The 15,046-nt window shown below is 30.9% G+C and overlaps 2 protein-coding genes across 3 annotated transcripts; both read right to left on the reverse strand.

The window, feature by feature from the left end:
- Positions 1-10: 10 nt before the first annotated feature.
- LOC107946868 (membrane-anchored ubiquitin-fold protein 3) lies at positions 11-3,113 on the reverse strand. 2 transcript variants are annotated; one of them, XM_041083297.1, is made up of 5 exons: positions 2,951-3,113; positions 2,560-2,790; positions 2,188-2,470; positions 1,078-1,248; positions 11-395 (listed from the first exon to the last, which is right to left on the reverse strand). In XM_041083297.1, exons 3-5 carry the CDS (start codon positions 2,315-2,317, stop codon positions 340-342), a joined length of 357 nt encoding a protein of 118 aa, XP_040939231.1. In that variant the 5' UTR covers positions 2,318-2,470; positions 2,560-2,790; positions 2,951-3,113; the 3' UTR covers positions 11-339. The 2 variants fall into 2 exon arrangements, with proteins under 2 accessions (XP_040939231.1, XP_016736851.1); XM_016881362.2 differs by lacking the exon at positions 2,951-3,113 and having other exon boundaries at positions 2,560-2,886.
- Positions 3,114-10,240: 7,127 nt separating this feature from the next.
- LOC107947645 (spliceosome RNA helicase DDX39B-like) lies at positions 10,241-12,241 on the reverse strand. The gene is made up of 3 exons (XM_041083298.1): positions 12,161-12,241; positions 10,620-10,697; positions 10,241-10,509 (listed from the first exon to the last, which is right to left on the reverse strand). Exons 1-3 carry the CDS (start codon positions 12,208-12,210, stop codon positions 10,356-10,358), a joined length of 282 nt encoding a protein of 93 aa, XP_040939232.1. The 5' UTR covers positions 12,211-12,241; the 3' UTR covers positions 10,241-10,355.
- Between the last annotated feature and the right edge of the window lie 2,805 nt (positions 12,242-15,046).

Genomic DNA, 15,046 nt, shown 5'->3' on the forward strand with positions numbered 1-15,046 from the left:
TGAGTCCGAATAACAAAATAAGAGACAGCATTTATACAAATTATTAGTAACAGAAAGCATTTATACAAAGACATTTCTCCTTACAATTTGGTGTGCATATTCTGTTTACATGTAGTGGTCCTATACAACTTTACAAATGATTCAAGCTAGTATTTGGAAACAATCATAAATGAAACTAAAGGAACCCAAGTAAGGGAAAATGCACATCTTCATCACTCCATTAAGAACTTGAAAACATAGACTTTGCAACGAACACACAGAGGATACTCAAAGACGACGTTTTACGTTCTTAAACATCGTTAACAGCATAAAAGAAGTTCCAACTCTATATGCTTGGTTTCATAAAATGGAACATGAGCATACAGTCTTTCTGGGTGAATCGTCAATCTTCTTTTCTGTTCAAACATAAAATCAAGCTTAGGTAAAGATGATACATGAAGTTTCAAGCAAATGCAGAAGTATCATCTCAATGTTATTTAGATTGTTACCACTTACATGAAGTTACACTTAACGCAGTAAGAAACATTATTACAATCATACTGTGTCAATGAATCACAGATTATTGACTTTAAAGACGAAGCAATCCCATGGCTAATAACTTCTAGAGATCAATGGATTCTCATTAAGAGGCAAAACATGGCTAAGAGCATCTCATCATAATGAATGAAGGAACAGGAAAAGATGGCCTCTAATAGGTTCATCATAACTTGAGTAGCACACTCATCAATGATTAATGACGAAGTCTAAATGGTAATTCTCACTTTCCACATTTTTCTCCCAAAATGCATGTATAAAATGAATTAGTTTTCAAAACTTTTCAAAATAGAGAAAACCCTCCACCTACAAATGGGATTACGTATCATATCCTTCAGAACAACATCAATCATGCATCCAAACATCGGTTCCCAGTCATAAGCAATTCCAAGTTTCAACTTGTAGCATCATTTACTAATGCAAGTAAAACAGCTGGATATCCCAACCTTAACTTTAGTAAGCAAGTTAATCTTAATTGCAAAAAGGAAAGAACTCTTAAAACTGTAAGAGAAAAGTTTTACAGGAAGATAAAAACAAGAATACCTGTTTTAGTTTTTGCAAGTGATGGCTGAACTACGACATGCATTATTATAATCCCACCTGCAACTTCACCAAAGGGTACTTTACACTGGCCAACAGTCTTGTCATTCTCCAAAATTTTACCAGAGCTTATTAGTTTGACTTCATTCACTGCCTTTGGAACAACTGTCTTACCTAAGGACAGCAGAAAGTTAAAACAAAATGCTTTAAACTCTTAGCCTTTATGCTTTCTTCTGGGTCTTCAGATAAAAAAAAATCAGAAGACAGTTGATAGACGTAGGTAACAAGACAATGGAGCAAAAGTCAATGTGCTCCTTGAAGTTATTTCATAATATTCGAAATAAAATCATGAATCATTCTTTTTTCAATCCATTTACTTAAAGAAATAAGAGACAATAGCATCAATGAAATGTTCCAATAAAAGCCTAATGGTTCACGATAATAACATGTATTTACAGTACAACCAAGTTTAACCTTCTCTCCTAATTTAGGTTCATAAGACAATTTGCAATTCTTATTAATTGATCATTCTGAATACATCATCGGAGCAGATACAACAATATAAAAAAGGGGATCTCCTCCCTTTTGTTTGGCCATTGGCATCATATGCTATTTGGGCACATGGTTTGGTCAGTTGTAAAAGTTTTTGCTATATTTGAAGGCTCATATTCCCATATTCAGGTCCAGCAATGTCTCTCCGACACAAGTACTTTAGCAAAAACAAATCTGGGTAACATAGTTTGTGGGTACTTTACAAAGCTAAAGACAACATTTCACGGCAAAGAGGTTAGAACCAAAATTCCTAAAATTATCTACCATAAAACTCAACTATCAACTTGTTCTATACCCCCCCCCTTTTATTGAATTCCATTGCTAACCCTACAGCTTTCTTCATTTAGTTTCAGTTTTCACAATAATTAAGTGCGCACTCCAAATTGGATCACCTCTGCAATATTACTATATACTATATTGCAAAACATTTCTTCTAAATTTACCAGAAGCCCAGAAATCTACAAAAAATGTAAATTTTAATTACAAAACAAAAACCCAACAGCAGGAACTTCGTTAGCAATTCGAAAAGAAATGGAACAAGGGGAATGGCTGATGATAAACCTTTGGGCCAATCAGAGACAATTCTTTGCTTAAGCATATCCACGGTGGATGTGGCGGAGTACCGAAACGGCCCAATATCCGACCCGTCATAAAGCCTGAACTTTATATCCACCAAATCCTCCTCCGGCATTTCTGCTCAATTCTCCTCCTCCTCCTCCGCTGCCGCTGCCACCTACCACCAACCAGATGCTGCCACGCGTTCCAATTCTTCCAAAAAATCGAGTCACCAATCACCGCCCTCTCGATTCATCAAATCATATCAAACCGCGTAACACCCCGCCGCCTAAATTTCAACAATTAAAACCGAACTGAAAATTAAACTAAATTTATGACTTAGATAAGACCCAAAAGAAATAGGATCGAAATTCAAACCTGAATTAATGTGTAGTAGTTGATTTCTTGAAGGCTTCTTGAATTATTTTTCTTATGGTTCTTTTTGAAAGATTGCGAGTTTGGTGAACTGAAGACGACAAATAAGTCCAAAAGCCCCCCCAACCGCTCCACCGAAACGAGGTCGTTTCGCTGCTAAAAGAGGTAGATAAGTCGTTGTCTTAAAAGTTATAGTACGCTGTCGTTTTAATCGATTCTCTTCCCTCTGTTTGTCTGGGGGGTGGGGGACGAAGAAGCAAAAGAGGAGGAGAAAAAAAAAAAAAGGAAAGATTGAATTTTCAAAGGAAAATCAGTTCAATTTAATCAGATCATCCAAAATAATAATAATAATAATAATAATAATAATAATAATAATGGTCAAGTAAGATCTTACAGCTTCGAGATTCTCTTTTATGTTAGTTTCTTTCGTTTTATCCTTTTTCAATAATTGATTATAAATTTTACTTAATTTTGTGATAGAATTTGTACAGACAGACGAGATTAATAATCGATCAGAAGAAATTCGGAGGCCGAGCTAAAGATAACTAAGTAATTTTCATTGCATATTCCTTTTTTGAGCTTAAATCTTCTATTAATGATATCACTACATCCATATTTCTAGTTAGCAAAAGCCTTTTACTTTAGTGCATGTATAGATGTTTTACTCTATACGAGTTTTTTAATTTTCGATTACATTGGAAAATTTGTAAATAAAAAAAATCTTCATGTAACAAACAAACGGCAATGTAGATTCATTATTTAATTTGTTTGTATTATTTGAACTACTTTTTAAGGCTCACATCGTCATCTACAGTGGCAGATTTTGATATTCGATTTTGGAGTCAAGAAATGATTTTTTAATTAAAATATTTTAATATGTATTATCAATATAAATTATATGTAATAAAAATAAAAAAGTTAATAAAATCATAAAATTTACTAACTCATATATGAAAGTATAAGGAAACAAAAAGCAGTTGTATTCTTCTTTTATTATCTCTTGGAAAAAAAAATTTTAAAAAAAAGAAAAGAAATTATAATAGGAAATCTACAAAGAGAACATCATATAATTTTTATTAAAAAAAAGTAAAATAAAATAAAACTAACGCAACAAAATCATAATCGGAAACATGAATATTTATCTCCAATGTCTCTACACAAAGATGAGAAAAAGAAAAATCATTGTTTGGTTTTGGGTAACAAAAATTAATTTGATTGAGAACAAATCAATTTTTTAAAAAATTTAAATTAATTTATTCAAGTTATTTGATTGTTTTTTAAATCAATTCGAATAAGTAATTTGATTTTTCAAACTAAAGTCAAATTAAATTTTATAACTCAAATAATTTATATAATTTGAATAACAGAATGACATAACTACCCCTTGAGTCTATGATAATTTTGAAAATGAGAACATTGGTCCCTTTAAAAAAATTACAAACAACTCAAAATAAACTTTCAAATTTTAAGATATTTATAAAACATCTGTTTCCAAGATTTTATAAACATATATAAATTAAAAAGTTAATAATTACTAAAAAAAAATTTAAAAATTATATAAAACTGTTAAATTATAATTTTAAAAAAAATTATAAAATGATAAATTTAAGGCCTTAAACAAGTAAATTGTTAAATCAAGTTTATCATACTAATTATCTTGGCTTTTTCTTTTCATATTTTGTTTCAAGAGTTTTCTATGGTACTTATGTTCTTTAACTTGAAATTTAGTCATATAATCAACAAGATTTTAATATAGATGATTTATTTTTTTTCAATTTAATTCGAACAAATTTATTCAAATTGACTCAATTCAAATTTCATTTTACTTAGTTTAATTTAAAAAATTTTAAATTGAATTAATATAATAAAATAAAACTCGTTAACTAAATATACTCTATTCAAATTTTATGAAAAATATCATTGTTGTTCAATAACTTAGTGTTGAAGATGTAGCACTTATTTTATCCCTTTAAACAAACTTGATGCAAACTGGACTAAAGGGAAGCATAAGAATGGAATGAAGGCGAGTAACGATACTATTATAATCCTATTGACTGACTGTTCTTATGTGTTGACTTTTAGTGATGCAATCTAAGAAAGGAGAAGAGCTTTATATTTTTCAATTGACTTACTCCTGTGAAAATAGATGTCGGAATAGCAGATTCAACACCCCCTATTTAACTCTCGGTGGCAGCTTCAAAAGTAAAAGTACTAGATTCTTCAAAGCCTAAAATAGCAGATATTCAAAAGAAAACAAAGATGGCCAACTTTCTTTATAATTTGCAAAACTCTACTTAGTGATGGGAAGTTCTTTAGCAGATTTGCCTAAAAGGGGAGAGCACATTGATATTGGCGGTAGCACCACCTTATTGTCTTACTCAAGTTTTTCTTTGGATAACCTAATGGTTTTGTTAGATGGTTAAAATGTTGAACATTTGGTGATCGGCGATGATGGCGGTAGTGAGGGTAATAAAGGATGACATGAAAATTAGGTGGTAAGTTAATGTGCCACATCAAACTCATGTTATTCTAATAACGATATATAACGGTAACCTAATCATTTTGTAATAATCCAATAACATGTGTGAGAATTTCAAAATTTTTTAAAGTTTAGTGATTGAAATACAACTTTAATTAAAGTTAAGAGATAGCTGATATAGATTCTCTTATTATATTTTATTTGGTATTAAAATAATCAATAATTAAATAAGTTTCTACATAAATTTTAAATGGTAAAATCGGCATGATCTAAGAATAATTAGACAACTAATTAATTATTTTAAATAATGAATTATGGAAGAATTATTTAATCATTTATTTCATTAAACAATAGATTTCTGTTTTTATCTAATTCAAGAAAGGATTGTCCAAAAAAATTGGGTTGGTTTAATAATCGGGTACACTGGCCCAAATTGGCCATGGCATGGGCAGCTTGGGGTTGCTTTGTTTGTAATAGGAAGTTGACTGAATTGTTAAATTTTAATGGTATTAATCTAACATCGTATGGGTCAACGTATATCTTATTGTTGATATGGATCAATTTTTAAATTATTTTTAAAGTTAATTTAATTTTTTTTTGAATTTTTATAAAGTACACATGGACAATTAGCGAGTTTCTAAGTGAATATCGTTAAAATTTTAATGGTCCAATAAACTTTTCCACTACAAAAGAAAACAATTTAATTAAGTTTGGAAGGTTAAAGGATAAAGTGATAAAAAAGAAGAGAGAAAAAATTAAAGCCAAAATAATAAAATGGGTAAATATTAGAAGCTAAATTATCATTATGCTTATTTTATATTATGCCTTGCCATCGTTGTTTGTGACACATCATCATGTGCTATGTCATCAGTTTGGATGGTTTTTGCTAGAAATGTTAACAAATTTATCAATTTTTTTTATATTTTACCAATTGAGTCTTAGTTCAAGTGGCATGAACATTACTGTCAATGTAAGAGGACGTAGATTCGAGTATGCTAAAGTGTATTATCCTTTTATTTATGGGTTAGGGAATGTATTTGCTTCTTTATTAATAATACAAGGATTGATGAGGTAATTTCATCCTAAAAACACCTACACTACAAAGAAGATATCTAAATTATATAGGGAGACCCCATTTTTTATTGCGTAAGTTTCAAAAGTGCTTTTACATTCAAATGTCAAAGCTGAGTTTTTAATTGTTTTTGACTTTTGCGTTTGGAAGTGAAAATTATCAAAATACATTTATATATATTAACTATTTAAAAGATATATAAAAAAATTAATTTATATTTTATTTATCATTATATTAAATTATTTAAATATCGCTTATTATCATATTTAAAATTTTAAAATATTTTATGTATCACTAGTTTTATAGATAATTTATATTATTTATTTTAAAATTTATATTTCATGTATCATTATATTAAATTATTTAAATATCATTTAACTTAAGTAATTACTTTATACTATCATGTCTAAAAAAGACATTTTACCTTCAATTGCAATTTTTGACAGTAATGAAAAACAATAAAATTTAACAAATACACTTTTTTACCATACTTTTCAAAATCATTTTTTTGTTTAAATACTTTTCAACTAAGGGAATGGTGAATTAGCCTTTAATCAAACGGAAAATTTTCAAAATTATATATGAATTTTAATTTAATGTGCAATTGTATACATAAACTTTAATTTGGTGTAATTATACACGTGAAACTCTAATTATAATTCAAATGTATACTTGAAACTTTAATTTTAATTTAATCATATACATTTAAAGAAATAAATACATCAATTTATTTTTTATATTGGATAAATATAATTATTTATATATGGAATATATAAACATAAAATGATATTATATCAATAATTGTGTTAATAATTTACAAAAATTGAATCAAATTAAAATTTTATATATAAAATTGTACAAAATTGAAGTTCATATATATAATTACAAACTAAACCATAATTAATGTATAGTTTTAGTATTTCTCCCTTAATCAAATTGGTAGGTTAATACCAATTTAACTGACTTATGCATTCCCCTATCTTTGGCGCTTTCTCATCTATGAAATTTCAGTATTTTGTAGTTTTTTTAAAAAAAAATTCAGGTGCTTTAAAACTTATTAGGCTAATGGAAAAAAATGGGTGAGTCTGGTATCAGTGGTGATGGTGTTCTTTGCTCCGATGGGAATCGGAACAAAGAAAGTGAGATTCAAAGAAGAAGCGGAATAGGAAACTGCTGCGATGGTTGTTGATCCAGTTCCGTCTCTAAAATTATCGTGGAAAGACATGCTTTTAAATGAAATTTCACACTTCGCATTTGATCGAAATGGCTCCAACGAGGGACATGATAATGATTTTGATCTGCTAGATGGAGACGTGAATACAACCACGGTAGACAGGATGCCTACTATTGCTTTCTTGGATCGTATTAAAAATATTCTTTTCAAAGAAATGGAGTTGACGATTATTCTCAAGCTGACAGTTCTTGGGTAAGTCTAGTGCAGATTGTCCTAAAGAAAGGAGGCATGACGGTTGTGACCAACGAGAAGAATGAATTAATCCCAACAAGGACAGTAATCGGATAGAGAGTTTGCATTGACTACAGGAAACTGAATGATGCCACAAGAAAAGATCACTTCCCCTTGCCATTCATTGACCAAATGTTGGAAAGATTATCCGGGCACATGTACTACTGCTTTTTAGACGGACTCTCTGGCTACTTCCAAATACCAATAGCTCCTGAAGATCAAGAAAAGACGACATTCACATGCCCATATGGTACGTTCGCTTATCGTAGAATGCCTTTTGGATTATGTAATGCTTCTGCCACTTTTCAGCGCTGTATGATGGCCATCTTTGACGAACTCGTGGAAGATATCATGGAGGTATTTATGGATGATTTGTTGGTATTCGGTAACTCTTTCCATCTCTGCCTTAAAAATTTAAAACGAGTTTTAATAAGATGTGAGGAAACAAACCTTGTCCTTAACTGGAAGAAATGTCACTTCATGGTTCAAGAAGGTATTGTATTAGGGCATAAAATTTCCAGTAAAGGGATTGAAGTGGACAAATCTAAAATAGAAACAGTCAAAAAATTACCCCCTCCTAGTTCGATTAAGGCTATTAGAAGCTTTTTAGGACATGCTGGTTTTTATAAAAGATTTATTAAGGATTTTTCTAAAATAGCTAAGCCTTTGACTAAATTGCTAGAAAAAGATATACCTTTTAATTTCAATCAGGAATGTTTAGAAGCATTTAATACTTTAAAGGATAAATTAATTAATGCTCTGATCATAATTGCACCTGACTGGAACTTACCATTTGAAGTAATGTGTGATGCGAGTGCTTTTGCAGTAGGTGCAGTATTGGGACAGCGAAGAGACAAGCATTTTCAACCTATCTATTATGCTAGCAAAACTTTGACAGCTGCACAAGAGAATTATACTACTACGGAAAAAGAATTGCTAGCTGTGGTTTTTGCATTTGATAAATTTTGATCATATCTCATACTGTTTAAAGTTGTTGTTTACACTGACCATTCCGCCTTTCGCTACCTTTTATCTAAAACTGATGCAAAACCTCGACTCATTCGATGGATTCTCCTATTGCAGGAATTTGACTTGGAAATTCAGGATAAGAAAGGAGCTGAAAATCTCGTCCATGCTCGAGAACTCCAATACCAAAGAACTAGATGAAGTTGAAATAAATGATTCATTTTCTGAAGAACAATTTTGTGCTATATCTGGCTCTGAGGTGCCTTGGTTTGCCGACATCGCGAATTTTTTAGCCGCTGACATTATTCCAAAAGGGTAAACACATCAGTAAAAGAAGCGATTCTTTAATGATGTGAAAAACTACTTTTGGGACGACCCCTTTCTTTTTCGCAGATATGCAGATCAAGTTATTAGAAGATGTGTTAGAAGATCAGAAACATCAAACATGTTGGAACATTGCCACTCAGGGCCAATAGAAGAACACTATAGTGGAACTAAGACCGCACATAAAATACTTGAATCAGGTTTTTACTGGCCCTCGTTATTCAAAGACGCTAACAGCTACGTTACTTTATGTGACAAATGCCAACGGACAGGTAACATATCTAAATGTGATGAAATGCCTCAAAACTATATGCTTTCATGTGAAATATTTGACGTTTGGGGTATCGATTTCATGGGCCCATTCCTTAGTTCATTTTGGAATAAATATATCTTAGTAGCAGTTGATTATATGTCCAAATGGGTGGAAGCCCAAGCTACATATTAATGATGCTAGAGTGGTAGTACGTTTTCTTAAGAAACTCTTCTCGAGATTCGGAACACCTAGAGCAATTATTAGTGACAGAGGCACTCATTTTTGTAATACCCAATTTGAAAAAACTCTTAAGAAATACGGAGTTCATCATAGAACAACGACCACATACCATCCTCAAACTAATGGACAAGTTGAAGTGGCAAATCGAGAAATCAAATGGATCCTTGAAAAAACAGTAGAATCAAATAGAAAAGATTGGGCAATGAAGGTAGATGATGCTTTATGGGCTTACAGAACTGCTTTTAAGACCCCCATAGGGACATCACCTTACAGACTTTTTATGGAAAAAGTTGTCATCTACCATTCGAACTAGAGCATAAAGCTTTTTGGGCTATTAAATTTCTAAACCTTGATCCCGAACTTGTATGAAAAAACAGGTTGATGCAGCTGAATGAGCTTGATGAGTGGCGAGCCAATGCATATGAAAACTCACGCCTATACAAGGAAGCAACAAAGCGACGCCATGACACTCGTTTAAAGCAACGAAAATAATTTGAAGTTGAAGATTTTGTCTTACTATACAACTCAAGACTCAAATTCACTACAGCAAAACTAACTTTTAGCGGCGTTTTTTTAGGCCTTTAAAGCGCCGCTAAAACTATTGGAGGCGTTTTTGCAAGCGCCGCAAAACACGCTGCTATAGACGGCGCCACAAAATTTTGCGGCATTTATTTGAAAAAATGCTGCTAAAGGTCAGGACCTTTAGCGGCGCTTTTCCCACAAACGCCGCTAAAGGTCATGAAATTTTAAAAATATATATATATAAAAAAATTAAAATTCATTATCAAAATATTGAGAAGAATAATGTCCATGATTTAAATATAAAAATTTTCTATTAAATTTCATTATCAAATTAAAATAAAAATAAAAATATAGAATCAAAACTAAAATAAATAATAAAAATTAGATTAAATATAAATATAGAATCAAAATAATAAAGCACCAAACTTGTATACTGCCCACCATTATAAGTCACTAAAAGTAAGAAAAACAAAATGACTTAATTCATAGAATTCACGAATGTTAACATCAGACATGAGTTTAAAACTTTGCCTTCGGAAGGATGTTCAAAACCAGAATCCACAATAGATCGAAGCAGCTCCGGTTTCAGCAGCAAGTTTCTGAATCCCGAATTGTGAATTCCAACATACCCCCTACACCACATAAAAAAGAACATTGCTTTACACTAAAACTAGCATATTATATTAGAACATTGTTTACCTTAAAAATATGTACAAATTAGAATCAACTAAGGCTAAAATACCTGAGGAAGTGCTTTGACACAGCTGCGATAAGTATAAAGCACTGATGCCATCTCCTTCCCATCCTGGATAAATGTGTTCTGCCATGCCATCAAATACAAGATCAGAGACTAAAACAAAACACTAAAAAGTTTATCAAAATTTTGCAATTAAAAACACTATGTCAAACTAAGTTTAATAGCTCCACCAAAATACATCTTAGAAGGAAAGGACACTTTGCTCACAAAATGTCTTTATTTTTCACTCAAACTAGTAGTTGACAAGCACATATAATCATAGAAAGAAGATAAACATTTAGCCCATTAGTCAACCAACTTTGGTACCCTGAGAGTTAGAAAATCAACTTACTGTATAGGACCAATCAAAAAGTAAATACACTAACTCTTATTAATAAAATTTTACTTTTATTTTGTAATTTGGAAATTGGAAATTTTTTTATTAAAATGAAAATTGAAATCTTTTGGCTTAAACCACAAAAAAATAACTGAATTTTTTTTTGGTCATAATTGATACCTAAGCTAAACTTCATTACTCAAAGTAACATATAAACTACATTATGTTACTCAAATTACCCAATCTGTTAAAAAATTCACTTATCTAATCATTTTGTGATAGATGATAATATTTAACTAAAAAAATAATTTTTATTTCCTTAAACTTCTTTCTAAAAAAAACTTATAAATATATACATTTCTTTTTTTTCTCCACCCAACAACTTAGCTATAGAAAATTCAAGTTCATCCAAACCTACTTTTCAATAACAAAACCTAAACTTCGGCAAGCTTTTTTTTTGTTTTTAAATCTCAATTTTGACTCATTTTTCATCCAAATTCAAAATTCATTTATTAATTTTTTTTAAAAATAAAATTTTTTATTCTTTTCTATATACTTTGTATAAGATAATTAATATTAGATAAACATCTATAACAAAAAAAAATTGGATAACACATTAAATTCAAATACTTGAAAAAAGAGAGTAAAAACAGGTAAAAGAATTACAAATAAAAATTATCTAACAGTTAAAAAAATTTATCAAAAAAAAGGATCATCATGCGAAAAGAGAGAGTAAAACAATGAAAACTTAATTTTATTAAATTTGATTTTTATTAGTTAAATTAAATTAATTTAATTTAATTTAAAATTGCCACGTTTCATAAATTATTAGCTAATTTTAAAAACATCAAAATGTAATTTAAGCATATTAATAGCTTAAAATGTAATTTAAACATCAAAATGATAGTGGTTATGTTGTCAAGGGTTTTTGATACTGTATAAAAAATAATAATTTCTCTAATCATTTAATCACATCCAAATACACATGAAAAATATCACTCAGCTATTAATTCCCCTGAACAACATACTTGTTCAGGGGATGCACATCAAACTTATCATTTCTCTCCAAGCCAAAGATACAACCTTGAAACTAATACTCTTATGTGCCATATCTAACAATACTAAATCTGGTTGGCATCATTGAACAGAACATAGACAACCACACAACAAGGACATGCAAACAAATATAATACTACTCTAAAAGGATTACCTTTGAATAAGACCTTGTATTCTACAGCAACAACACGGATTTCGAACCATACCAGCGTAGCTTTAACTGTTTCAAAAATATCATTCAAAAACAAAGTGAAAGAATAAAGATCTAGATGGAAATTTGATACCTCTGCTCTATCAAACATGTTAATCTCATCAACTATGACCAAAGCTGGAAAACGATAAATGAGTGATCATGTCCATAAACAAAATTTTGTAAATGTTTGTCAACTCTCTAATGAAGTTAAAAAATTCCACAGCTTATAAAACAATTTTCCTTTTTAAGTAAAATATTTTTATTATAAAAGAAAACAATAATCCAGCCAGAAAGTCTAAATAGGAACTCCAATTAATATAATGGAGAAAAATCGACTCTACGGCTCAACAAACACAATCAGACCCAAGGGAGCTGTTCTGCTCATATTTGCCATGAAATCAGCAGCCTTATTATTCAATTTTTTTGATAGTGGTTACTGTATAGGTTTGATATTAATAGCTTGTGGTGTATTCATATTTTCTATTTTCATACACTGTTAAATACACAACAGGTCCAAATAGCAATCATTTACAACCATTTAAGGTAAGCCAAAACAAAATCTTTGTTGCTGTACATGGATAAGATAATACTACTAAGGCAGCCTAAAAAACTCGTATACTAAATTAACCATATGTTAGAACCCAAGGCCAAATGCAATTATCTATTACCTTATTTCATCATTTTGCAATATGCTTAGGTCGAATCCTAAGTACGGATCAATCCGTCTTATGCTACGTGCAGGTTCGTGTTATGATTCTAAACTGCACAGTTAAGGGACATGTGAACTCATTTTCTGTAAATTCACTCTTAAGTTGACCATCCAACTTGGAAAAGGTAATGTTGAAATTTAAAACGCCACAGGAAAATGTATGAAGCTCTTACCATGGCTCAGATTTATTGCCAAGATAATTTCTGACATACCATGGCCGGGTCCAACCTTCCTCCATTGCAATGAGATTGAGACGTACAATCAATTTCTTCACAGCACCTTCTTCTGGGTTGCTAACTGGATCTGTTGACGGATTTTGTGTGGAAGAACTCTGAAAATAGTTCACTAAACATGTTTGTCCCAATTCTTCAAAACAGAGTTTGAAGTTGCATATTAAGGTGTACCATGAAACTTACCTTCATGTCTTGATACAATTTGAGAAATTTCAGAGCCTGCTCGTACAATCCACAATGATAGAGGAGAATGCTATAATCTCTCATTTCTTTCGGATTGGTTCTTAGAAGAATAAAGCGTTCACATGCTGGAAATATGGTAACAATTTCATCATAATAGAAGTACATAAACATTGACATTACATCAGAAATGCATTGAGCCATACAACTTCATGAGCAAAAAGAAGACGAAATTTTACCTAAAGCAGGTTTGAGAAAGGAAATTCAAAAGCGGAGAAAAAGGATAATGAACTTAATAGCTGAAACCAAAAGCTTTGAACTGACAAGAAAAGGAAGAAAGATCGAATGCTAAAACTGGAAATAGTGCAAATAATTTTTTGAACCCTTTCTGTTGCAAGGAATGAGAACGAGAGAAGGAACGCACAATAATAAGTTTCAATTATCTTTACATTTAATGATCTTGATATGTGATACCTAAAATAAAAAAGTATTTACTCATGCAACACCATCTAATCATACCAGATAAAGCACGCCTCATATCCCCAAAATAAACACTGGTCCAGACACCCCGATCTAGCCTATGTTGAGCAGCCTTTGCAGATGCAAGCCGATACCCACTGCATGAAATAAATGTGAAATCATAACCTAGAACACCAAAATAACATCTAAATACATATTGAATTGAAATATAGATAAAATACCTATCTTCAAAGCTATTAAATTTATCTATACAGTTAGTAGCATTTGCTGCCTTTAAGAATAAACTATCAGCAGTACCACGTTGAAATGGCCAGAAAGCATCCTTTAAATTTCTTAAAATCTGCAATCATGAAACTATCTGAGAAGAGAACAGATAACAAAAACCAAAGGTAAAAGATTACAAAATGAGGAGAAAATGCAATATCTATAACAGAAATAGATTAAATAAAAAGGTCAAAGTTTGAATGTATTGAAGATAAATCTCCCACAAATACCCAAAAAAGGAAAAAGATTAGCTTACCCATACAAGATTTGAACTTAGACTTACTAGATTTCGGCGAAAATCAAAGGTATAGAGATTTAGAGATGGAGATTTAGAGAAGCAAGAAATGCAGTGAGAGAGATGCTGAGGATTAGGGGATTTCGATTTCGATTTGGAGATTTAGTATGGCGACACGGAAATGGTAGAAGGATTTTGATTTGGGGATTTTGATTTGGGGGAAAAATTAGATATGTTTTGGGGATACCGATTTTAGGGGGAGATTTTAGGGGGAAATTTTAGACGTTCCAATGGGTAAAATTTGGGGATAAAATTAATAAGGGATTTCGAGGTTGTGGTTTATGAGAAACAAAATAGGTTTTTAGTAGAGTAAAACGGCGTAGTTTTGTTCAAAGCAAAATGATTTTTTGTGGCGTTTTTATGAAAAACGCCACTATTGCTTATCTTTTGCGGCGTTTTTCAAAAAAACGCCACAAAAAATCATTTTATTTGTTTTGCTTAAAATCCCTTGTTTTGTCTGGTGAAAATTATTAGTCAAATGATTTTATAAAATATTTATTATTACTATTTTTATAAATTGGATTTTTATAAAAAAGACTAAAATTTTTATTAAATGGCTGTAATTAGAGAGACGAACAGCATAGTAGGGGAGAGTGAGTGGATGTGGTAGGAGGGAGGGAGCGATTCTTAAGGCACCTGAAATGGAAGAAAGAATAAGAGGCACCAACGGGGGAAAAATTAAGGGT

Source organism: Gossypium hirsutum, chromosome A12, assembly GCF_007990345.1.
Source record: "Gossypium hirsutum isolate 1008001.06 chromosome A12, Gossypium_hirsutum_v2.1, whole genome shotgun sequence".
Classification (NCBI taxonomy): Eukaryota; Viridiplantae; Streptophyta; class Magnoliopsida; order Malvales; family Malvaceae; genus Gossypium; species Gossypium hirsutum.